The sequence below is a fragment of the Malus sylvestris genome, chromosome 17 (assembly GCF_916048215.2).
Source record: "Malus sylvestris chromosome 17, drMalSylv7.2, whole genome shotgun sequence".
In the NCBI taxonomy this organism is placed as follows: Eukaryota; Viridiplantae; Streptophyta; class Magnoliopsida; order Rosales; family Rosaceae; genus Malus; species Malus sylvestris.
The window spans coordinates 31325658-31353024 of record NC_062276.1 but is presented as its reverse complement, the minus strand read 5'-3'; the positions used below and the strand labels follow the sequence as shown (position 1 = coordinate 31353024).

The 27367-nt window shown below is 39.1% G+C and overlaps 1 protein-coding gene and 1 long non-coding RNA gene across 2 annotated transcripts; both read right to left on the bottom strand.

Moving 5' to 3' along the window:
* Positions 1-378: 378 nt before the first annotated feature.
* LOC126611513 (uncharacterized) lies at positions 379-9157 on the bottom strand. The gene is made up of 2 exons (XR_007618878.1): positions 4105-9157; positions 379-4039 (listed from the first exon to the last, which is right to left on the bottom strand). It is a non-coding gene; the product is annotated as an uncharacterized LOC126611513 (long non-coding RNA).
* A 1072-nt stretch (positions 9158-10229) lies between these two features.
* Positions 10230-11077, bottom strand: LOC126611509 (probable calcium-binding protein CML23). Its single transcript, XM_050279815.1, has one exon. The coding sequence runs from the start codon at positions 10978-10980 to the stop codon at positions 10516-10518; it is 465 nt and encodes a 154-aa protein (XP_050135772.1). The 5' UTR covers positions 10981-11077; the 3' UTR covers positions 10230-10515.
* Between the last annotated feature and the right edge of the window lie 16290 nt (positions 11078-27367).

The window sequence follows — 27367 nt, the reverse complement described above, 5'->3', positions numbered from 1 at the left end:
AAAAATTTATATTTTTCACACAAAAAACATAGATTAATAACCATCTCCTAATTTTGTTTTCCATGTCCTATTATATGGCCTAAACTAGAACTCACTTCTTTTAAACTAGAATATCGTTATATAAAAAGGAAAACTAATGAAAAGGGCTTGAAAACTTTGAGTTTTAATGATAAGGACAAAATAAAGGGTAAAGTGAATAGTACCAGGATTGACTTTTTAGTGTAAAAATGTGGTTTTTCGTTAAAGTGAACAGTACCGGGTGCTTTTCGTTAAAGTTCCCATAAAAAGGAAAACTAATGAAACCACTTCTTCTCACTTAGAAAATTGCATTAAGGGAGTCGTGGACCCCAACGCTTATTAATTTTGCTTAGGTATAAGTATAACAACCAATCAACATCAGATAACTTGGGAACGCCCATACGTTATCCCAAAATTTGGTTTCCCCTCCAAGATCATGGGGCCGATACGCTTTTCTTTTTCGGTATACCGCTTCGCGAGCAAAACAAATGAACATATATCATCATATGAATTAATAACTATGTGCTCTCTCGTTTTCTTTTTAATATTTTTAGTTTCTAGTAGGTTTTTTTTATCGTGTATTTTGTTCAATTCAAAAATATAAATCAGAAAAGAAAAGAGCATTTCACTTATTCTTATATATATATATATATATATATATATATATAAGGTTTATTTGCGTTTACTTTGTTTCCCGCTTGGCCTTTGTTTTGGTACCTTCTCTTGTCTAATTTTTAATGTATCCGGATCGGATGACAAATCCTCGGACACACTCAAAAGTCTCTTAAGCTTCTCAAAGAATGCGTATCATAAAGCGTGCCACTACATCTTTTAACAAAAGCTAAAAGAATAAAAAATATCATGTAAAATTTAGACATTTGTGTAGAAGAATTTCTTCCACAGGCAGGTATACGGAGTGATCAAAATACAAGAATACACATTTTTGTTTCTTCACTCATCCAGGTTTCAAAACCCACGAGACCAACACAACTTTCAGAATCTGCACACACTTCTTTTTACTTTTTATATACCCTTCTCGATTTTTAATTGTTAGATGGAATGAACTCGAGAATATCAAAGAAATTAATAAAAAATGTGAAAAATAAATAAGTGTGTGAATAACACTATTTTTTAATTATAAGATGAAAAAAAAAGGAAGGATTTTTTATTAGCACCCACATATTGTTAAATACACTCCACATTAAAACTTATTATTAAATGACTTATATACCCTTATATAAAATGACTATTTAGGCCCCATTAGATTTTAAAAGGAAATTAAAAATTCTAAATACACATCAAATCACTTCCAATGTGTATGACATAATGCTCTTTCTCTTTTCAAGTTTTCAAAGTCACTATCATTCACTAGTGTAGAACAAAACCCTAATCAATAAAATTATAAATGTGTTGATTAAAAAAAAAAAAAGAAGAAGAAGAAGATAACTTTCATTCGTGATTTATTTGGTTGATATTAGCTTTACTGTTTTGTAGTTGTGTTATGATACCTTTTGTAGAAGAATATATCAAGAATCCCTTCCTAAAACATGATTAAGAGCCCATATGTGGTGTTTAAGAGTTCTTGTTGACAATCGAGGGCCAGGGATGAAAGTGTGGTGCGTAAGGATATATACAAAATTTGTAGACATCAAAATTTCGGTGAGTTAAATGTTCACTAATGCATTAAAGTTTCGACGTGTCAGGGCATACATGGCATACGTCACGTGTCGTACAAATTGTACACATGGCGTGTGACTCAACAAAATTGGACAAATCACCTCATATTGAAAAGGGGTGCATGAAGGGTATCAAAAGAAATACCCTTGGACGATTAAACAAGTTTTTTTTCTCATTTTGGGCAATGACAAGACAAGTACACTTCAATCCATTACGGATCAAAACAAGTTTTTCTCATTTGGACAATGACAGGGCAAGCACACTTCAATTTTAGTGTTGTATTAAGTGGAAAAATTAGGTCATAAGTTAGGCCACTTCAAGTTTAAAATTGTATTAAGTGGGAAAATTAGACCATAAGTTAGGCCACAAATGGGTGGGAAGAAAAAAATTGTGGTGGCAATTCATTCTCAAAGCCTATAAATAGGCTTCTCCATCAAGGTATCAACCATCCCCAAGAATCATACATTCAAAGCAAAGCAACGAGAAAGAAGCAAAGCATTTTTGGCTTCTCGGCCCTCGTTCATCCAAGATCAAGTCATCGTGACCCTTGGATCAACAACACTACACATCTACACGTTTCGGACATCAAATCAGGGGATCAAGTTGTAAAGAAATTGTAATCTTGCAAATTCATTAATACACATATTCTTTCTACATGTGTTCTTGCCCCATTTGTCGCCAGGATTTTCATGTTTACAAAAGTATGTGAGATGTATTCGAATAAATTTTAATGGGTAAATTACATAATACCCTCTCAGATTTAAGGTCTATTACAACCTCATACAACATCTTTAAAACATTTCACTTTCATACTTCACGTACTACTTTATTTCAAAATAATACATCCGTTAGATTTTCCATCCATTGGTCTATTTAATGTTGTTGATGCACAAAACCGGAGGTCTTGGAACAATGTAAATCCGACCGTGAATCTGCAAGAAATGTAAATAACACAAGATGTATCGTGGTTCACCCCAATGTTTGGGCTACGTCCACACTGATTATTGTATTTCTGAGAGGATTGTGAGGGAGAGAATGTGAGAGCCTCTGTAATGAGAGTGAGGCTTTGAGAGGGGTGAGAAGGCTTAAGAAATGACCTCTCTAATTGTGAGGGTGAGGAGTCATTTTATAGAATAAGAGCTTCTCACTTATTACATATTTGCTCCTTTCCTTTATTACATAATTACATTTAAGTCCCCCGAGTATTTGTACGAGATCTAAATACGGATGCCCTAAATATGATATAAACAATAGTCCCCCAAGTCTTTAGTCAAGAAAGTCTTTTGGCTGGAGACTTGAAATTCAGTCCATGTGTGGGCCGAAGTAACTAGATGTTGTCTTGAACTGATGCTCGATATAAGGCGGTGCTCAATCTGAAATGATGCTCAACTAGAAGTAGCACATGCTGCGAAGCTGCGAGGCTCATGGCTTATGTTACCTTGGTTGGCTTGGCTTGTGGTGTTGAAGGTGAGGGAGTCCCTTTTATAGAATAAGGGCTCGCTCCTCAATACATAAATGATGGGCTAGAGTTGATGTTCACGGCGAGGCGGTTGCTCAGTAGGCGGCGATGCTCTCTAATGATGGTGATGGAGTCCCTTTTATAGAATAAGGGTTCGCTCCTCAGTACATGAATAATGGGTTAGGAGTGATGCTCACAGCGAGGCGGTTGCTCAGCTGGTGGCGATACTCTCTAATGAAGGTGAGGGAGTCCCTTTTATAAAATAAGGGCTCGCTCCTCAGTACATAAATAATAGGCTAAGTCCCCTAAGTATTTTTCATGAGGCCCAATATATGGTACATAATATAGTCCCCCAAGTCTTTGGTTAATAGAGTCTGTTGGCTGGAAACTTCAAATTGAATCCATGTATGGGTCGAAGTGGCGGTTGTTCGGAATTGGTATTTGTATACCCTGCACTGAAGCTTTGTAGTTGAAGCTTTGCAAGTGAAGCTTTGAAGCTGAAGCTCTGTAAATGAAGCTTTTGAAGCTAGAGCTTTTGTAAATGAAGCTTTTGAAGCTAGAGCTATGTAAATGAAGCTTTTGAAGCTAGAGCTTTTGTAAATGAAGCTTTTGAAGCTAGAGCTCTGTAAATGAAGCTTTTGAAGCTGATTGACATGAGTGATGCTTATGAATGTTTATGGTGATTGACATAAGTGATGCTCATGAATGTTGACATGAGTGATGCTCATGGATGTTGACATGAGTGATGCTCATGGATGTTGACATGAGTGATGCTTATGAATGTTTATGTATGATTGATATGAGTGATGCTCATGAATGTTTATGTATGATTGACATGAGTAATGCTCATGTATAATTTGAAGTACTGGGCGTACTTTTGATCACCTGGTTAGTGGTAATAGCGGCAGATTGCCGAATAATTTTGAAGTACTAGGCGTACTTTTGATCACCTGGTTGGTGGTAATAGCGGCGGGGTGCCGAATAATTTTTTGTAGTACTGGGCGTACTTTTGATCACCTGGTTGGTGCTATTATGGGCTTATGGACCTGCGCCCTCCACAACATGCCAGCCCATTTATTTTGGGCTTTGCCGTTTTTTTTTACCCTCTGTTGGGGTTATACAGATATCTGCGAAAGATAAGAAAAATAAATTACATCATTCAAAACAAAGGTTTCGACACAAAAGCTTCGACAGTTGCAGATCGTTGGTGCGTTGCTTTTGCTTTTGTTTTCTGCTATGCTTTTGCTTTCGTTTTCTGCTTTGCTTTTGCTTTCTTTTGTTCTTTCTGTTTTGCTTTCGCTTTCATTTTTCTCTTCTTCCTTTTGGCATATGGCAGACAACACAAAGGAGAATAATAATAGAAATATTGTAAGAAAACTTATCTTCTTCCTGTTTTCCACCGCACCTCTCTCTCTGTTCTGTCTCTGAGCTGAGAGGAATGAGTAGCGTAAAGTGATAACGTAGAAATTGAGGTGATCCAAAAGATGGGCTAAACCTGTCACTATGTGCAGGAAGGGATATGATCACAAGCAAGGAAATTTCCAGTCTCCAGTCTCCTTGATCGTCGGTGGCATGGAATATGTATGTATATATATGTGTGTGTGGAGCATTTGCGGGACTCAATTTCCCAGCCATGGATGTAGAGGCCGTGTCGCCCGTCGATCAACGGCTCAGCTCCGGTGGCTTTTAGCTCATTTCCATCGAGCACGGCTTGTCTCTTTGTCTATCTCGAAATCTCACAACCCAGAACGCGAATCGGAAAAGCCTGATCTCAGCCTCTCTCCCTAACCCCACAAGCTGCTTCATGTAAAGCTCCTGGTAGTTGTCCTTCAAAATCTCCATCGGTGTCTGAAACTCTGGCCGTTTGTTGAAGTACTCCACCACCCTGTCCCGGATTTCCCGGTGCTTGCCTTTCATGCAGATTGAGAGGCTGCTCGTGTCCACCATCAGCTTCGCTGCCTTGGAAGCGCACTCCATCAGTTCAAGCTACTGAGCTGAGTAGTTTCGGGGAAATGTGTAATCAGAGGAAGTGTTGAGGAGGTGGCAAGCGACGACGTTGGTGTGGAAGTGTGAGGAAGTGACCCATAATGGTGGATTTACGCGGAGGAGATGGTAGGCGACGGCGCTGGTATACGCGTCTGTGCACAAGATGAAGGTTCATCATCCTTGACTGGGAATGGTGTGATGACGAGCTTGTTGTCGGTTTTAGACCCGAATGAAAGTCGGAGCTTCAAGACGGAATCTGCGTCTTTGTCCAGCCATCCAACATCAGTATAGCACGAGCGAGCGCTGAAACTCGTACGGTTGTCGGGGCCGTCCGCCGTGGCCATTTGTCGGCTGCTTCTTCCGTCCGAGCAAGAAGAAGATGAAGAGGAAAAACACATGGCGACCTACTTGCCATGTGGTGGAGTACGGCGTCGTTTCGGATCCCAACGGAAAAGGCTTCGCGAATCTCCAATTCCATTACTGTTTGCAGTGTTTGTGGATTTTGAAGGAGGAACCGTCGCCGACGTCGTTGTTGGAGGTGGTGGTGGTCTTGAAGGGAGAGTTGCGAGGAGGAAGCTGGGGAGTTCATTTCCTGCATTTCTCTGCTACAAGGCTGCATGGGGTGGAAGATGTCCTTTATGGTAGAAAAGACGTGGGGGATTTTATGTACAGAGAAGATGACCTGGAGAAGCACACGAGAAGTAAGTTTATGCAGGGAGAAGATAGGTTATGGAGCTCTGAAAGTCGTTTTGCAAGCTGTGCGTTGTCCTTTTCCTCTTTCCATTCTCGCCTTCTGTTGTCCCTTTCAAATCTCGCTTTGTGTCCATTTCAGCTCTTTGTTTCCTCACTCAACACCGTATCAGTGTGGCTGAGAAGTGTTGCACTGCTCCAGATTCCTTTTGTTTACAACCTCTCAGGAAGTGGTGATTGTCGTCGTGCGCTCTAGCAACTATAAAGGACACAGCTTTAGGTACACTTACTCTCTGATGAAAATCTCAAGCTTTTTTTTTTGGAACAACCCAAGGAGAGAGGTTCTGGGTTTCTGCAGATTCATGGCGGAGGTGAAAAATTGAGAGAGAACCGACACAACTTTTCGTATCGATTCCCACAGACGGCGCCAAATGTTGATGCACAAAACCGGAGGTCTTGGAACAACGTAAATCCGACCGTGAATCTGCAAGAAATGTAAATAACACAAGATGTATCGTGGTTCACCCCAATGTTTGAGCTACGTCCACACTGATTATTGTATTTCTGAGAGGATTGTGAGGGAGAAAGTGTGAGAGCCTCTGTAATGAGAGTGAGGCTTTGAGAGGGGTGAGAAAGCTTAAGAAATGGCCTCTTTAATTGTGAAGGTGATGAGTCCTTTTATAGAATAAGGGCTCCTCACTTATTACATATTTGCTTCCTTTCTTTATTACATAATTACATTTAAGTCCCCCGAGTATTTGTACGAAATCTAAATACGGATGCCCTAAATATGGTATAAACAAATGCTAACATGGCTGCCACATTTGTGCTGATGTGGCTAGGGGTGGGTTCAAAAAATCGAAAACCGAAAAAAATCGAACCGAACGAAAAAACCGAATCGAATTGAAAAAACCGAACCGAACCGAACCGAATTAATTAAATTAATTTTTTTATTTAATTATTTGTTTTGAGTATTATTTTCTAAACCTAATTTGTAAGTTAAAATGTGCTACACCCAATGTGTTGCCAAACTTTAAGCTCAAAATATTAAAAAAATGCCTATAAAAACTCTAAACCCTAACGTATTATTTCTCCCCCATATAAGGTTTCGGAACCAAACCTCCTCCTGAAGTACCTACATCCATCTACATAGCACCGTCTACTTCTGCCTCAACTTTCTTTTCTAAATCTACTCTCATATAATATGTAACAGAATCTATAAACATTTATTTTGGGTAGATTACTTGCGTAATTTGTGATGGAAAAGAATCTAACACACACTAAATAAATCCACCAACGCATTACCTTTACTAATCAAGTTGTCAACATGCAGTTACAAGCAAACAACCCTGATCTTTGAACAACATCATGCAATTTAACTTTTCTAAGTCATTTGTACGATTTTTTTGTTGTGAGGTTGTTAGTTTGGACTTTGGAAGACTTGATTGATGATTTTAGTTAACTTTAAATGTTTATTTGCAATGTCTTTGATTCTAGTTAGAATGTTTATGTTATGATTGTGTTGGAGATGTTAAAATTTAAAATTTCAATGTTTTTCATTTTTTGAAAAAAAAAACAAAAAAAAAACCGAAACCGAACCGGAAAAAACCGAATAGAAAAAAAAAAACCAAACCTAGATGTGGCAAAAAATCAAACCGATTTGAACCGAACCCACCCCTAGATGTGGCTGCCACGTGGCAAATTTTTTATATACAATAAAAATATTATAACATTAACCCTATTTAAAAAAAAAAACAAAAAACAAAAAAAACCCAAACCCAGATCCCCTTCGTTCCCCTCATCACTTTGCAACTCCCATTTACAAAATCCACCACTCAGCTCGCAGGTCATCCCCATTAAAGCACTTCCATACCTGATTCTACCCACCAACCAACCCATTTACAAATTAGGAGATGAACAGCTAGAGGGATTGGATTTTAGTCATTATTTTACAGTTAAATTGCTTAAACATCACAATAACAACTTTAAAAAAGTTTCAATCTTTACGAGAAAAATTACAAAAAATAAAAATAAAAATATCACATAAATCTGGAAAGATTACTGTAAAAATAGAACCTTTATACGTTCATATGAAATTTAAGCAAAACCAGAAGAAAAAAAAAAGTAATGAGATTTAAGAAAATACCTATGAAGGCAGGCCTCATGTGAGGCGGCACTGAGAGACGCAAGCGAGAGAGTGAGTTCCCGATCATCGGCCAACTTCTTTAACTCCTGAGTGACCGCAAGATGGAATAGATGCGGATGATTCTACAAGATGGTGCAGAGGTCTTTTTCAAGTCAGGTTCGGGGGTCAAGAGGCGAGTTGAGGCTGCTGAACTCGTAGTGGCTCGCCCCAGCTCCGGCAACGACGGTCAACGGCCTCAAGAACCGATCAGCGGTCCACGATTAGACGGCGGGGTGGGAAGGAGCGAAGACGGTGGTTATGCGGAGCTTGAGGGTTGAGAAGGCAAGACAATGGTCCATCAACAATGGCTGGAATTTGGATTTTGAGAGTGGGAGTGAAAGTTAGGAGTTTTTTTTTTTTTTTTTTTTGGGGGGAGGGGAGAAGAATATATGGAGAAATTTGGATAGGGTTGTTGGAGTGGTTGAGTCAGGACGGTGTAGGTGAAGCGGTTGGGAGGACGGTGTAGGCGAGGCACTAGACCTCAAAAACCACACTCGCATCTCAAATTCCACATTTTATCGAGGAAAGAGAGGGAGGGAGAGAGATAGGTCGAGGTGGGACCCGCGCTAAGGGGTGCTCGGGTGGAGGGGATGGAGGGGTGGAAGGAATGGATGGATGGGTGGAGGGGATGGACGAACGGGAAGGAAGAGATGGGTAAGGGGGTGGGGGTGGGATGTGGGGTTGAGGGGAAGGATTTCTGGGTTTGGGTTATTTATTTATTTTTATTTTTTTAAAGTAGGGTTAATATTATAATAGTTTTAATGTATAAATTTTTTTTGCCACGTAGCAGCTACATTAGCACAAATGTGGCAGCCACGTCAGCATTTACAGACCAATAGATAGAAAATCTAACAGATGTATTATTTTGAAATAAAATAGTATTACATGAGGTATGAAAGTGAAACATTTTAAAGATGTTGTATAAGGTTATAATAAACCTCAAACCTAAAAAAGTATTATATAATTTATCCAATTTGAATTGAAAAAGTAATTGTGAGATGTATTCGGTATATGTAGTGTATTCAACCATTTGTAAAGTGAGAATAAAACAACCCACAAAAGAAGAACAGGCAAACAAAGCAAGCAAAAAGTCCAATTCCGCGTTGAGGTCAGCAAAAAAGACAGGACACATGACCACATGTGTATTTATATTTGGCCTAATCGGATAAATGGTCCCCGTGGTCAACAGGTATTCGGATGATAGCCCCTGTGGTAAAAAAATTCGGATTTAAACCCCTGTGGTCTAAGTCTGTTAGGATTTATGCCCTTCGGTTAAATAATGCTGACGTGGTTGCCACATATATGCCACGTGGCAAAAATAATAATTTTTAAAATACCTGAATTAAAAAAAAAAAAAAAAAAAAAAAAAAAAAAACGCAGAAACCCAGAAAATCCCCCCCGCCCTCCGCCCTCCGCCCTCCGCCCGTTCCCCCACCCCGCCGGACTTCTTCTCCTTCTTCTTCTTCTTCTTCCCGCCGGAGACCAGCTCCCCCCCCCCGACGGAGCCCTCTCCCCGCGCGACCCTCCTCCCTCTCCTTCTTCCTTCTTCTTCTTCTTCCCGCCGGTCTCCCTGCGCGACTTCTTCTTCTTCTTCTTCTTCTTCTTCTTCTTCTTCTTCCCGCCGGAGACTAGCTCCCCCCTCGCCGGAGCCGTCTCCTCGCGCCCTCCTCCCTCTCCCTCTTCCTTCTTCTTCTTGCAGATCCGGTTTGTTTGTTTTTTTTTTTTTTTTTTTTTTTTTTTTTAATTCAGGTTTTTTTTAAAAAAAAATTAAAAATTATTATTTTGCCACGTGGCAGCCATTTGGCAGCCACGTGGCAGCCACATCAGCATTATTTAACAGAAATGTTTAAATCCTAACAGATTTAGACCACAGGGGTTTAAATCCTAACAGACTTAGACCACAGGGGTTTAAATCCGAATTTTTTTACCACAGGGGCTATCATCCGAATACCTTATGACCACGGGGACCATTTATCCAATTAGGCCTTTATATTTCGTACAACCACCGTTGCCACCTCAAACACGGGAACATCACCCAAGTTTTATCAATACCAACCACCCTTTTTGTTACTCCCACCCACTTGCATAATAAATCTACCAATACAATAAATAAAATATTAAATAAAAACCAAATATAATAATTTAATTTTCACCAATTTTTCGTCAACTGCAAAAACGTGTGGAAATCAAATTTAACGACTAAACACATTGAAATCACTCTAAATTTTGCAGTTGAATTCAACAAAGCAAACAAACCATTAGCCGTAAAATAAAATTAAAAAACTAAAAGAAGATAAAGCAAAATAGAACAAACCAGAAGAAAAATATTTGAAAACGCGAACAATTAGCACCAGTAATACTTCAATAGGTTTTGTATACCTAATTAACTACGTCAATCTCTAAGAAATTTAAATCCAAATCCCTAATTAAACTCTAATTTTATACTAACTAATTTTTTGTACTGTTATGTTGCTTTACCGATCCATTCGCTTCAATCGCTTTATTTGCGAGTCATCATCTTCTTGAACTCGGCGAAGTTGACGTGGCCATCGCCGTCGACATCGACGGAGCTGATCATCTTCGCGCAGTCCTTGAGCGAACACTTCTGCCCCAACCGCTTCAGCACTTCATGCAGCTCACTCGTGGAGATCAGCCCGTTCTTGTCGAGATCGTAGAGGTCGAACGCGTCGCGAAGCTCCTTGGTGGATCCGCCATTGATGATCTCGGCGAACTCCTCGATGTCAATGTGACCGTCGCCGTCCTTGTCGAACTCAGCCATAATGCGCTGGACCTCCTCCAGTGAGGCCGTCTCGGAACCGAGATCGCCGAAAACCCCCCTGAGCTCGTCGCAGGAGATCCTGCCGTCGCCGTTCTTGTCGAACTTGTCGAAGACCTTCTTCAGCTCCTCCATGGAGCCGGCGGCGCCGTCTCCCGAGCCTTTGGAAACCAAATCGCTCTTTGACATCGCAGCAAACACAGCGAGAGAGACTTTCTAGAGAGAGAGAGAGTGATGAGAGAGATTTGGAGCTTTTCTGTTTCTGTTTGATAGCTTTTGACTAACAACAGATGTATATATATAGGCCATTCACACGTTTTTGAAAATTTGACGCGTACATCTTGCGGCGGCGGGGATCGGGTGCGTGCCGACCTATTACAATTGGGATCTACAAGCCATTTGTTTGAAGCTGTGGGCTCTCAACAGCGAATAAGATGTGGAAACGTGGAAAGAGATAGTGAGGTGGGGCGTAGGGGATTTGTATGGAAAAAAGGTAAAGATTTGTTCTGGCATGAAAGGGGAAAGTTAAAAGGATTCGAATCCGTAACAAAATACAAATACAGTTGGGTTTGGGGGAATAGGATTACCGGTTACCTGATTTCGCGCGTGGATTAATTAAGTAAAATAAAATTTTTGTTTTCAAATCGGATTAGGGATTTTGTTTCCCGAATTTTGATGGGAGATGAAATCGCGTAGATAAATATCCAAAACAAGTGATGTATATGCATAGGTCAACTATTTAAATAACTGAGGTAAGCACCCATGTCTCATTTTCTTGTTCTAGAAAAAGTTTCGTGTAATTTATGCTACGAAATGGGTTCAAATTTTGACCCATATTAAAAATAGTTGTTTTATTAAAATATGTTCGATTCTTTGCGTTTAGGACTATTTTATTATTAATAATCATCGCTTTAAAATGTAGCATACGAATTAAACCTCCTTCTAATTATCTCTTTAATTATTTCTTCTTATAGCCCTATTCATATATGTTATTTCTTAATTGTATTTATCTACCAATATGACATTTTTTTTTTTTTGTAATCAAACATGTATTCATGGACAGAGCCACCATGGGTTAGGGGGCAGATGCCCCCACTCATTTGGTTGCAAAAAAATGAACATGCTTGTGACATTAGCAAAGTGTATCACTAGTTTATTTGCTTGTGATATTAGCATTAATCGTTCTAATTGATACTGCACATTTTTCGCCCAAGAATTTTGGAAGAATAGATTGAGAAATCAGATAGGTGACTAATGGATGAATGATAACATGATTATTATTTTTTATAGATAGAGAGATATTTGATTGTGTTAGTAATGAAGTTGTCATGCAACGCTTTTAAAATATGAAAATGAGTCGAGGGATATTGTAATGAAAAATTTTATGTATTAATATATAAATATTTTGTTTAGTAATTCTTTAGCTTTTTTAATTTGTGATTTTATTGTTTAAGTATTGCCCCCATCCATTGAATCTTTGGCTTTGTCTTTGCATGTATCACAAATTAATTTTAATAAGAAGCGCTACGTAGTGTGTCCTTCTCTTTGTTGAGAATGTCTAAATAGCCTCATTATCTTTCCACTAAATCTCAATTCGCTTCGCTTTGTTGAAAATACTGCAGGGTAGTGAATGCCCACAGTACCTTGGAAGACTTTCCAATTCTCACACAGAATGGGTTTTCAACTTTGGCATAAGTTTTCAATACCCATGAAAATGGAAATTGACTTTGGATGCAGGAGATCGTTTTTCTATATTGGGTGTTGTAAATGTGAAATTGTAATAATACGAGTTACTCTATAAATAGAGCACTCAAATGCAATAAAAAAAAAACATACAGAGAGACTCACGGTAGAGAGAGAGAGGAAAGAAGAAGAGAGGAGATAATAGAGAAAGTTATCTTTGTACTCTTATTATTGTAGATTACAATGAAAGCACTACTGCTGCCCCGATGATGTACTCCAGTCACACTGACTGTAGAGGAACCTCGTAAATTTTGTGTCCTGTTTATTTATTCCACTGCACCCACCGTCGATTTTACAACACGTTATCAGCACGAGAAACTCTCATGTTAGTGGAAAGCACAACGCCATAAATCCGGTGAAACATTACCTACCTCCCACCTCTGCTAGCCAAAAATCTCACATAATAAAATGTATGCCCATTTTCTGTATCTCCCACCGCGCCAGAAGCGCCCCCACCGAATTCCGGTGAGAATTGAAATTTACAACGACCTGTAGTCGTCACAAGATAAGAAAACTCATACCTGACAACTGGTTTCCAGATATCCAGAAGAATCTCATCAGGCTTGGAAACCCAGATTGCATCGTTTTCGACGAATCTCGAGAACTCCCATGAATACTTGGTTGTCTGAGATGGTGATGGCAAGACTGACTCCACACAGGCCTCCCTCTCTTGTACCTCCATCAACCCCGCTGTCATCTATGTTACTGTATGGAGGTTCTTACTTCGCGATGCCATGTTCTCTAGGCCATGCAAGAAAAATTGAAGAAAACACGGGGATGGGAAATGGTATATGTCATACCATCTGAAAAGAAAGAAGAAAAATATATATTTATTTATGTGAATTGGTGTTGGTTTAAAACCCTTTCACAAGATCTATTTACTTTAAAGCAATTTATTTATCATGGACCGTTTTACCGCCTACGGCTTTAAGTTTTGATTTATGTGAATGGTGCTAAATTAAAGCCCTTATCACAAGCTTTATTTACTTAAATGCAATTTATTTACTATGGCTGGAATTACCACCTATTGCTTTAATTTATTTATTGTACGTATATTTTGTTACGATGAGTATAACAAGGACCCAGAGTTCCTTGATTAGATCAGAACCTGCAGTTTCTTGATCCTCATCATATAAAAATGATTGGACACGAAGTTCCATCATACAAAAAGGATCGAGCATGAAGTCCCTTGATCCTCAAGATCAAGACATAAAGTTCCTTGATAAGTACCGTAAGTTTGAAGTGCCACAGTGCCTCAACTTAATTGTAATAAAAGCCATAAGAGTCTCAGTCTACAAACTATTAAATAAGGACCAAAAGTTCCTTATGTCCATACTCAAAATGGTTTAGCAGAAGTATTTATTAAGCGGATGAAATTGATTACCCGCGCTCTGCTCATGAAAACGAAATTGCCAGTTTTCTACATGTGAACATGTCATTTTACATGACGCATTATTAAGTTCGATTGAGACCAGTTGCCAACCATCAATATTCCTCAGTACAACTCGTGTTTGGGCACTAACCAAACATTATACATTTACGAGTTTTTGGTTGTGTTATCTATGTGTCTATTGCACTGCCACAACGTACTGAAATGGGCATTGATGTTGAACACCATCTATCATTCAATATTTAGAACCCTTAATTGGGGATATATTTATTGCATGGTTTGCGGACTGTCATTTTGATAAGACAATTTTCCCCCCGTTAAGGGGAGAAAATATCATTCCAGAAGAATGAAGAGAATTTGTCTTATTTTGATTCACAAAGCAACCAACATGAAAATGAAGTAAGAATAATTGAATGATGCAATGATGTGTCAATCAAATGCCAGATGCCTTTAATGATGCAACAAAAGTGATGAAATCACATATACTTGTTGCAAATGTGCCTACAAGAATTGATGTCCCTGTTTGGACAAAATAATGAGGCAGTAAATGAGTTATATGTTACACGCCTGAAGCGTGACAAACCCTCAGACTCAGAAGATTCAGTCTTTTGAAAGAAGAAGAATATGACATTACTGAATTATTACATTCCCGAAGCATAACTGTTGCATGCTAGAAGCATGACAGTTGCCGCATGGATACACATCCCAGAAAGGACAATCTGCGGACATGGGAATGTTGATGTCTTATGCATGAAGCATGATAGACGTATAGGTTCCAATGACTCAACTCCTGGAAGTGGAGATTAAGATCCAAGCTCTATAATGCTCAAGAAGAGGTTATGATACGCATTCTCTAAATTACGACTATTCTGGAAGAGATAGTGTAATACCCTTGAAGAGGCAATGGATATCCAAAGAAATAAAAAGCTTTTATGCATGTGCATGCACATGAGAATATGGGATCATAGATTGATGATAACCAATGGTAATTTTGGTTCTTACAAATAGCTACTAAAATCATCAATGAGCTGTGTTGATATTGAGTCTCGTTCTTTTCAACGAAAAACAAAGATGGAGAAAGGCAATTCCATTAAAATTTTGTAAGAACGTGAAAAAATGGACCTATATATTTGTATATAATACAAATAGTTAAAAGATGTTGAACCAAGGAGGTTACATTGGGCATTTGTAATACAGTGAAATACACTTACATGATATGACACAAGGTTGTAAACGAGTTCATATGAATGGAGAATTATATACGAAGGGTTGTGAGTCGCCCACATCATATCTCCATAAGTAAATCCCTCAATTATACATGGGAGCAAGTTGCTCTGTATAAATTCCAAAGAAAAATGTGTCATGAAGTGTAGAAAATCCATGAAAGATTTAAATTGCTTGAAGTAAGCCTCCGAAGGGTAAAGCATAAAATATATACTCAATACCAATGGGTGGTATAATTGCCTTAGTGAGTACTATCATTATGATATTGTTGCAATATACTAAAATCTCTTGCAAGAATCGATGACATTAAATTAGAACTCCTGAAGAGTTAATGATGTTAAATTAGGATTCCTGAAGAGTCAAGAAAGATTATAAAGTGTTGAGAGAAATATTGTCTCGAACTGCAGATCGAACAATATGCCAACACGAATCTTATCCATGATGTTTATGATATTAAAGAACCATATAGATTGAAGATTATGAGTTGAATACTCAAATATTTAGACACTAAGAAAAATCATTCATCTTCGTGAGGGAAAAGTTGAATTGATATTTGGTCCAGAAGTACCACATCTTAGTGCAATATATGCTTTATTATATTTGACACAATACATTGAATGAAATAAAGCTTATCTATTGATATCTTCGAGAAATTACAGACATACACATGAAAACATGAGGGAACCTTCACAAAAGTTGGTCATGTGAAGCCTCAGTACTCTGAAGTACTCCAGAAGGGGGAGGCACCAGAGGTTGATTATTTGGAACCTCAGTACTTGGTGAAACTCCAGACGGTTGAGACAATGGATGTCTTTGGAATAAAGACCTGAACCCTTGATTGTCACTTTGCGTCCGACCTTCGGATTCCAATAGCTGATCGAGCTTTCTTTTCATGCTCGTTGAATAATTATTTGCAAGCATGTGTAACACTCTATTCTGGTGCTTGAGCCCTCTAATCTCTTGTTTAAGACTTGCCACCTTAGCCATCAATTATTCAACTTGGCGAGTTTGAGCAAGTAGGCGTTGGCCCATATTGGATACAGAGCCTGCACATTGAATACTGAGAGCCAAAGAGTCTTGAACGACAGCCTCATCAGATCGGTTTGAAAAGATTATGTTATCCATGGGAGTGAGAAGATTCCTAGCTACCACTGTAGCGGTTAGGTCATTCTTCATCACAGAGTCCTCAACCGTAAGAGGATCATTTGAAGATAAGAAAGACGGGCGCCATATATTATCATGATGGGGCTCGCCTGTATTAGTCTTAAGACTCAAATCTAAGCAAATGTTAGATGGGTGATGTGAAAAATAAGTTAACACACAAATTAAACCCTCTTGTTGACAATTGTAGTATATGTATAAGTAGGGATCGTTCTGGACCGGGGATTAGGAGGGCTTGCTAATAACCTCTCACTTGACTCAAAAATATAAGAAGAAACTTAAAAACACAAAAGTAGGCTTTAAAACACTAAACTAGACTCAAAGAGTTCAAAACAAACTTAAGCACACTTTGATACAAGAAAATAAATGGGGGGTATTGGTTTTGGTTGTGATTGAGATAAAAAGTAAAACTAAATATATGGTTGATGGATTAGCTAGAGATCCATTCTTCACACATGACACACTTGTACATGAATTGATTTCCAATTGCTTTTCAATAGATTATGAAACTCAACACCCCAGATTAACCGTGATGCACTAATTAATCCTCAGATTTTCCTTGATTTATTGAATTGGATGAATGCATACGACAATCCAAATTATTCTCCAAAAGTCCTCTACATGAATGCATAATAGAGATACAATCAAAGATCATTACGTTCTATGAAAATCATAAGTGTTAACGAGGCATTCGTAACTATGAATGCATGATACGTTTGCCAAGAATTCAATTAACGCGATTGTGACTAGCAACCTTCACTACCAATGAATATAAACTTGTAACGATTAGGTGAAACTCATTTATATCCTAGCATCAAATTCATGCATGAAAACTAAATATGCATCCTTAATCAACATACAAGAATTAGTTTTGAAGAAAGTAGTTAATTGAATTGCATTCACAACTTATTAAATCACAATTGGAAGAAATCAATTCATATCTCAAGCATGTTCATGGCTTCGAACTTCCCCCTAGCTAAGTAAGGTTTTAGTTCCTCATACTTGCAATTAAACAAAAACAATTGATATTAAACATAGAAAAACAAAGTAGAATACACCTAGAATGCTCCAACAACTCCAATGGAATGGCTAGCACAACTCCAAGCACTCCTCCTTCTTTGCAAGCAGCGGCACTAGAGGTTTTGGACGGTTTTGGGTGGTTTTTATGGTGTAGAATGGATGGGGAATGGTATGGAAATGTTTAGGGTTGATGGGTGGTGTGGCTAGGGGTGATTTTTGGCTGAATTTGGAGAGAATGGTGGTGGAGAGGTGTGGCTAAGGCAAGGATAAAATCTGTTTTTTTTTATGAATATGGAAGGTGGTATTTATAGGCTTGAGAGAGGACCACTCCATATCCTTTGCATGTGCAGCTTGTGTGGGTGTGTGTTGGCATGTTTCCTCTTTACATTTACACACACATGCTTCATCATTTCAACCACAACACACACACATTTTCTGCCCTATTTTCCTTTACATTTACACACACATGCTTCATCATTTCAAGCACCAAACACCCACATTTTCAGCCCATGTTTCTCCTTTCCTTTGCATGTGTTGTGCCTTCTCTTCTAGCTGTGCATTTCCACTTGCTCCAAAGACAAATGAGTGTAATCATAACCCCATTTGCTGCTGAGTGTTGATGACAAAGCAAAACACAAAACAAGTGCCTTTTATTAGCCAAATCTGCTTAGCCCGTTTCTAAACCTTTCAGTGTTAAAATGCTCATAACTTCTTCTAGAAAAATGATATTAACAATCTGTAAATTTCTCCAGAAAATAGACATCCGTAGCTTTCCAAGCATATAAGGCTCATTCTCTCATTCATTCGGAGCTGTTCGTAACATGCTTCCAAAGTCAGCTAATCTGCACAGGCAGTTTTGACGAATTTGTTGGTTGTCCATGTTTCTCTTTTGCACATGCCTTTCTTGCTGTTTTCTTCTTTGCATGTGTGTGTTGTCATCTTTGTTTCTCCTTTGCACATGACATGTGCTGTCCATGTTTAGATCCCCTTTGCATTTGCACACACTTGCTTCATCATTTCAATCACAAAACACACACAATTCCTTCACCTTTGCCATGAGTTTTGTCTTCACTTTGCATGTGGGCTTCTTTGCATGTGTTTTCTCCCTCTCTTGCCTTGAGTTTGCATGTGGGCTTCTTTGCATGTGTTTATCCTTGCAATTACACACACACACTTGCACACACAAAAGCCCAAAACGTCCATCCTCATGTCTCCATGTTTGCACCATCCAATCTTAGCCCAAAAATGCTCCAAAGTGCTCCAAAATGTACCTTCTTGCATCCTTGGCCCAAAGAACCTACAAACACACAAAAATGGCTTAAACTACTAACATAACTAAGAACTAAGAACATAAATGCACGAAAACAAACATACTAAGTCGCATAAATATGCTCCTATCAAATTCCCCCACACTTAGCTTTTGCTAGTCCTCGAGCAAAACAAAGAAACAAAACATAAGAACAAAACAAAACCTAAACCTTCCAACATTTACCTTAGGGACTTTCAATGCAACATGACATGCAAAAGATCATCATAACCACATATTTTGGCCTTCTCTACCCTTGAGCACATACTTAATCATAGTCACCACATACTAGTTCACATATAACCAATTAAAACGATGTTTTGAATGTAGTAACATGCCTTAGAGAATTTGCTCAATTCCTTGCAAGATACACTCTTATTTTCACTCTGATTTTCTGACTACTCACCCTACACTAGGTGTATGTGAGAAGATTGATGTAAACATGAAAACGAACACTCACATATGTTTATAGCAAAGAAAGTAATTTCTGGAGTTATTAAGCATGTATAGATATGATCTCATGACTGGAATGCTACTACTTAGATGCGAGAACCAGGGACACCATATGCTCGTACCAATCCCAAACTCCACATATTGAAACACATAACACTCAAGATTGAAGTTAAGGGTTGTAACGGGGTTAGGGTTGATTGGCTAACAATGAAAGGTAAGGAAACAAACGTTTTTAAAGCATAATAAACAAAGTAATGAAATTGATGCTTAGAATTCCCTTTGAATGCAGCAACTAACTTTAAACACAATGGGGTTATTCATTCAACTTTTTAGGGCCGATTTCAACTTTTTGGACCCTTTCTACAACAAACAACACTTGTGAGCCTTTCCTCACTTATTTCAAACTCTTTTTTTTTTTTTTTTTTTTTAACCCGTGCCTTATTACTTTCTTTTGGCACACAAAACACAAAAATCTCATTCCCCCACACTTGTTTTCTGCATAAGGACAATCAAAAGGAATTCATTTTAAGTCATGCTTCATTATGCTTTAAAAACAAGGGTATGGATAGTCCTAATCTAGGCTAGGTAAGGGAAATGTGGTTTAACAAAGAAAACAGGCTAAACAAGGCTCAACGGGGTTAAACTTAAACAAATATGCACGGGATAAGCTTTTTGGCTCTAGTTCACTACACAACTTCATCTTGAATATGTGTTATGCAAATCAATGTCATGCTTTGAATGGAACGGGCATAAGTTCTAGTATTTGGAACTAAATGATGAAACGCCTTCTAAGTAGCAACCAAGCAAAGAATGATGAGATCATGCAACGACTTTAGAAAACAAAAATGCACAGATTAATAACTCTCCAAAGAATGTATTAGGCTCAAGTCTCTCAAGGTTGTAGTGTTAGTTTGAGTTCCTTCCTTCAAGCATGTTACAAAAACTGATTTTTTTCTTTGTGATTACATGTGAATTCGTAAACTATAACTATAACCAAGCATAAATCAAGAGCATATCAAACTTCCATCCATGTTTATAACTTTCTTTAACAGTCATGCAATTAAAAACCAAATCCTCATTATTTGTGTTGGAAGGTACCCTAAGACATAAACAAACACACAAAAAAACTCTTTTTGGCTTTTTCAAAACAATTTTTTCAAATTTTTGTCAAATTTTCGGATTTTTATGTCAAAACATACTAACATGCTTAAAAACACACTTAAAACAGCAAGAAACAACATTGTAAGTGATAGGTGAATAAAATCCCACGAAAATCATGCAACAACAACTTGTTTACCCCCCCACACTTAAATCTAACATTGCCCTCAATGTTTCAAACATAAACTCACACAAAAGCAAACAAACAAACAACGAGGAAACATGATAAACATGGCAAAGTAAAAGCAACAGAGAGGAGGGTTAAAGAACGCAAACACCTGGTTTTGGAGTCGGAAATTCCTAGGTCTTCTTTATTTCCATGGGTTGCCTCCCAAGAAGCGCTTTCTTTAACGTCGTGCAGCCGGACGTCTATCATTCATCAATGATCTTTGGTGCCCACGGCATGGAGGGATAGATCCTCCACCACATGCTCCTCAAACAGGTCGTAATAGGGCTTCAATCGATGCCCATTAACCTTGATTTCATGTCCTGTTTTCAAGCTTTGGACTTGGACTGCACCATGAGGAAAGACATTAGTAACAATAAATGGCCCAATCCACTTGGAACGTAACTTACCGGGGAATAACCGAAGGCGAGAGTCAAATAGGAGCACTTTCTGCCCCTTGGAGAATGTTTTGGTACGAAGCATCTTGTCATGATACGCCTTGGTCTTGTCCTTGTAAATTCGAGCGTTCTCATAAGCGTCATGCCTAATCTCCTCGAGTTCATTTAGTTGGAGCTTTCTATGCACCCCGGCTGCATCTATGTCCATGTTGAAGGTCTTCACAGCCCAATGCGCCCTATGTTCCAATTCAACGGGCAAATGACATGGTTTACCATAAATGAGGCGAAAAGGTGACATACCTAGAGGGGTTTTGTAGGCCGTACGATAGGCCCACAATGCATCATCCAAGCGCAAACTCCAATCTCTCCTTGAAGGCCCCACGGTTTTCTCAAGAATTTGCTTGATCTCCCGATTTGAAACTTCCGCTTGCCCATTGGTTTGAGGATGATAAGGGGTGGATACCTTATGCGTCACTTTGTACTTCTTGAGCAATGCTTTAATGGTTCGATTACAAAAGTGAGAGCCTCCATCACTAATGAGAACTCTAGGCATGCCAAACCTAGCAAAGATATTAGTTTTCACAAAATCTGCAACAACCTTTGAATCGTTAGTTCGGGTGGCTTTGGCTTCCACCCATTTGGAAACATAATCAACAGCTAGCAAGATATAAGTGAAACCAAAAGATGGAGGGAAAGGACCCATGAAATCTATACCCCAAACATCAAAGATTTCAACACTAAAAATGGGGGTTTGCGGCATTTGTTGTTTAGGACCAATATTGCCCGTTCTTTGGCATCTATCACAAGACATGCAAAAAGTTCTAGCATCCCTAAAGATGGTAGGCCAATAGAAACCACATTCTAACACCTTAAGTGCTGTTCTTTGAGTGCCAAAGTGTCCCCCACAAGCATAAGTGTGACAAAAGGTTAGAATAGCATTAAACTCAGAATCGTGTACACACCTACGTATAACTTGGTCAGGGCAATATTTCCATAAATACGGGTCATCCCACACATAAAACCGTGCCTCTTTCTTCAATTTATCACATTGGTGTTTAAGTAATTCACTAGGAACATGTTTAGACACCAAATAATTCACCAAATCAGCATACCACGGTTCACTTACCTTGACGGACATCAGTTGCTCATCTGGGAATGTCTCTATGATAGGCACGACATCCTCCTCATGCACCATACGGCTCAAGTGATCAGCCACCACGTTTTCACTTCCCTTCTTATCCCGGATTTCGATATCGAACTCTTGGAGAAGAAGCATCCAACGAATGAGTCGTGGTTTGGCTTCCTTCTTGGTGAATAAATACTTCAATGCTGCATGGTCAGTATAAATAATAACTTTAGTACCAAGCAAATAAGAACGGAATTTATCTAAAGCAAATACAACAGCAAGAAGTTCTTTTTCAGTGGTACAATAATTCAATTGTGCATCATTTAAAGTCCGAGAGGCATAATAGATAACATGCGGCCTCTTTTCCTTCCTTTGCCCCAAAACAGCTCCTAATGCATAATCGGAAGCATCACACATAAGCTCAAAAGGAAAGCTCCAATTCGATGGAACTATGATAGGGGCCGAAGTTAGCAATTCTTTGAGGTGATTGAACGCCTTCTCACACTCCTCGTTGAAGTCAAATGCCACATCTTTCTCGAGGAGACGGCAAAGAGGGTTTGAGATCTTGGAGAAGTCCTTGATAAATCGCCTATAAAATCCTGCATGACCAAGAAACGAACGAATCTCTCGAACCGAAGTAGGAGAGGGTAAGTAGCGTATAAGATCTATTTTCGATTTATCCACTTCAATTCCTCTTTCTGAAACAATATGCCCTAGAACTATGCCTTGTCTAACCATAAAGTGACATTTTTCCCAATTAAGCACAAGGTTAGTTTCTACACATCGTTTCAAAATTTTTGTGAGATTTTCCAAACAACCATCAAATGAATCACCAAACACACTGAAATCATCCATAAATACCTCAATAATCTTTTCCACAAAATCTGAAAAGATACTTACCATACACCTTTGAAACGTGGCCGGAGCATTGCATAAACCAAAAGGCATGCGACGATAAGCAAAAGTACCAAAGGGGCATGTAAAAGTTGTCTTTTCTTGGTCATCCGGCGCTATGACAATCTGATTATATCCAGAATAACCATCAAGGAAACAATAAAAAGAATGACCGGCTAACCTTTCAAGCATTTGATCAATGAACGGCAAAGGGAAGTGGTCCTTCCTTGTGGTGGCGTTGAGCTTCCTATAATCAATGCACACTCTCCAACCTGTTTGGATACGGGTTGGCACAAGCTCATTCTCGGCATTTTTCACCACTGTCACTCCGGACTTCTTCGGAACACATTGCACCGGTGATACCCAACGACTATCAGAGATCGGATAAATTACTCCACAATCAAGAAGTTTGATAATCTCCTTTTTCACAACTTCCATCATCGGAGGGTTGAGACGGCGCTGAGCCTCTCGAGTTGGTTTAGCCCCCTCCTCTAGAAGTATGCGATGCATGCATGTAGTCGGGCTTATTCCCCTAATATCGGCCAAAGTCCACCCAATGGCCGTCTTGTGCTCTTTCAACACTCGGATCAACTTCTCCTCCTCTATGGCCGTGAGTGATGAGGAGACAATGACGGGTAATGTCTCGTTATCTCCCAGAAAGACGTACTTTAAATGATCGGGCAATGGTTTAAGCTCAAGTACGGGTGCCTGAGTTACTGAGGGTAACAACTTATTAGTGGAGACTGAAATTGAAATTGGGTTAGAAGGCTTACCATGATACTGAGGTAGTGACTCAAGGGCAGCCACTATCTCGGCCTCCTCCACACTTCTAGGCACGGCAAAACCAGATTTTTGCCCAATTCCTTGTACAATTGTTGTTTCAAGTGTATCCCTCTCCAAACAATCGAGAAAATCCTACGCCAAATCATCAATTATATCAATAGAAAAGCAAGAATGATCGTCTTTAGGAAATTTAATACTTTCAGAAAGATTGAAATCAATGACTTCCCCATCAAATTCCATCGTTAAAGTTCCTTTAAACACATCTATCTTGGTGGGGCTGTTTTCATGAAGGGCCTCCCTAATAGAATCGGCAATGGGGTGGAATGGGGTGAATCTTCCATGTCAAGCACATAGAAATCCGCTGGAAAAATCAAGTTACCAACCTGCACTAAAACATCTTCCAAAACACCCTTTGGATATGCATTAGAACGATCGGCTAATTGAATTATTACACCATCATTTTTAAGCTCACCTAAGTTCATAGATGCATAAATAGAGTATGGCATAACATTAATTGAAGCCCCTAAGTCTAACATGCATTGTTCAAACTTAGTATTACCAATAACGCACGGAATTGTAAAACTACCCGGATCTTTGCATTTAGGGGGTAATTTCTTTTGTAACACAGCAGAGACATTTTCACTTACTTGAACCACCTCTTTGTTCGAAATCCTTCTCCTTGTTGTACAAAGTTCTTTCAAAAACTTAGCATACCTCGGGACTTGCTTAATCGCATCAAGGAGCGGGATATTGACTTGAACTTTCCGAAAGGTATCTAGAATGTCCTTCTCAGCTTCTTCCTTCTTTGATTGCCTAAACCTGCCAGGAAAGGGCACATTTAGTGGAATAGAACTAGAAAAAGTTGAATTGGGACTTACCTTGGTGGTTTGGGACGGTTTAGGAGGAATAGATGAATTCGGCAAGGTTTGGTCATCCTTGGCCTTGGGCTTTGCTCCCTGTGCTTTTTCTTGCAGCAACTTGTCCTCCTCGTCTTGACTTGATTTGGATGTATTTGAGTCCGTTCCAACCTGTTTACCACTTTTTAACATGATGGCCTTAGCGGTTTCAAATCCTCCATTTGGGTTCATAACGGTTGAACTAGGCAATCTGCCTTGTTCTCTAATTTGCCCCATAAATTCTGCAATTTGACCCATTTGCTTCTCCAAATTGTCCACCCGTTTGTCTTGGATTTGTCTCTCCTTATTTTGAGTTTGTACTTCCTGCGTCAAAGTAGTAAGTAACTTAACAACTTGATCATTATCCAAAGACATACCTAAGGTTGTTGGGGCAGATTGCACTTGGTTTTGATTGGGGACGAATGGCTTTGTATAAAAGCCCGGTGGTTGCTGCCTAAATCCTCCTTGTTGTTGGGGTTGTTGAGGATCCCGCCATTTGAAATTTGGATGGTCCCTCCACCCCGGATTGTAGGTATTAGAGTATGGATCATGGCGTGGTTGATTTTGGTTCCCAAAACCCACGGCATTGGCAGATTCCCAACCGCCATTCTCAATCAATTGAGGGCATTGATCATTGGCATGTCCTTGCATAGAGCACACACCACACACACTTGGTCCATGAATCTTCATTCTCTCGGCCAACTGAGAAACAATAGAAGTAAGGTTAGCTAATTGGGATTGAATTTCGGGCATAGAACTTACCTCATTCACTTGTGGCCGTGGGGGGTCTCTTTGTCCAACACCTTCATATTGTTGTGCATTATGTGCTCGGTTGGCAATTAGAACTTTTGCAGCCCCCAGAGTTTTATCCACCAACGCACCTCCCGCCGAGGCATCAAGCATTTGGCGTTCCATGGGAAGGAGTCCTTCGTAGAAGTATTGAATGAGCAGCTCCTCCTTCATTTGATGCTGTGGACAAGAAGCAACAAGTGATTTAAAACGTTCATAATAAGAAGGAAATGATTCACCTCGATCTTGTTGGATGCCACTAATCCGTTTCCTCAAGAGAATGACTCTTGAAGTTGGGAAAAACTTCTCCAAGAAAGCTCTTTTCATACTATCCCAAGATGTAACCGTTCCGGGTGCTAACTCGTAAAGCCAATCCTTCGCCTTTTCCAAAAGTGAGAATGGAAAAGCCTTCATCATCAGAATGTTCCCGTCGACATTTATGGGTGTCATGCTCGAACAAACAACCTCGAATTCCTTGAGATGCTTGTTGGGCTCTTCCATGGAAAGCCCATGGTATTTCGGAATGTGGTGCAACAAGCTTGACTTCAACTCGAATTCATCGGTCTTGCCTTGGGCAGCCGCGGGGTATTGAATGCATAATGGTGCAGCATTGGTCAACCCCGAGGCCGAAAGCTCTTTAATGGTCCGATTGTCTGCTGCCATAACTTCTTCTTTCACTTCTTCAAACTCAGATTCGGCCTCTGAACTTGAACTAGGTTCACTAGGTTCGGGATGCCTTCTCTTTCTTCTCAAATCACGTTCAAAATCGTTGTTAAAGTCCAAGATATGCACAGTTTGAGAACTCCGCGTCATGCATTAGTACCTAAACCAAGAAAACAAAACAAAATAAGAAACTAGGTAAATTACACTAAATACACACGGCAAAAACACAAGGGATTAGCAATTTTGCTAATCCCCGGCAACGGCGCCAAAATTTGATGTGAAAAATAAGTTAACACACAAATTAAACCCTCTTGTTGACAATTGTAGTATATGTATAAGTAGGGATCGTTCTGGACCGGGGATTAGGAGGGCTTGCTAATAACCTCTCACTTGACTCAAAAATATAAGAAGAAACTTAAAAACACAAAAGTAGGCTTTAAAACACTAAACTAGACTCAAAGAGTTCAAAACAAACTTAAGCACACTTTGATACAAGAAAATAAATGGGGGGTATTGGTTTTGGTTGTGATTGAGATAAAAAGTAAAACTAAATATATGGTTGATGGATTAGCTAGAGATCCATTCTTCACACATGACACACTTGTACATGAATTGATTTCCAATTGCTTTTCAATAGATTATGAAACTCAACACCCCAGATTAACCGTGATGCACTAATTAATCCTCAGATTTTCCTTGATTTATTGAATTGGATGAATGCATACGACAATCCAAATTATTCTCCAAAAGTCCTCTACATGAATGCATAATAGAGATACAATCAAAGATCATTACGTTCTATGAAAATCATAAGTGTTAACGAGGCATTCGTAACTATGAATGCATGATACGTTTGCCAAGAATTCAATTAACGCGATTGTGACTAGCAACCTTCACTACCAATGAATATAAACTTGTAACGATTAGGTGAAACTCATTTATATCCTAGCATCAAATTCATGCATGAAAACTAAATATGCATCCTTAATCAACATACAAGAATTAGTTTTGAAGAAAGTAGTTAATTGAATTGCATTCACAACTTATTAAATCACAATTGGAAGAAATCAATTCATATCTCAAGCATGTTCATGGCTTCGAACTTCCCCCTAGCTAAGTAAGGTTTTAGTTCCTCATACTTGCAATTAAACAAAAACAATTGATATTAAACATAGAAAAACAAAGTAGAATACACCTAGAATGCTCCAACAACTCCAATGGAATGGCTAGCACAACTCCAAGCACTCCTCCTTCTTTGCAAGCAGCGGCACTAGAGGTTTTGGACGGTTTTGGGTGGTTTTTATGGTGTAGAATGGATGGGGAATGGTATGGAAATGTTTAGGGTTGATGGGTGGTGTGGCTAGGGGTGATTTTTGGCTGAATTTGGAGAGAATGGTGGTGGAGAG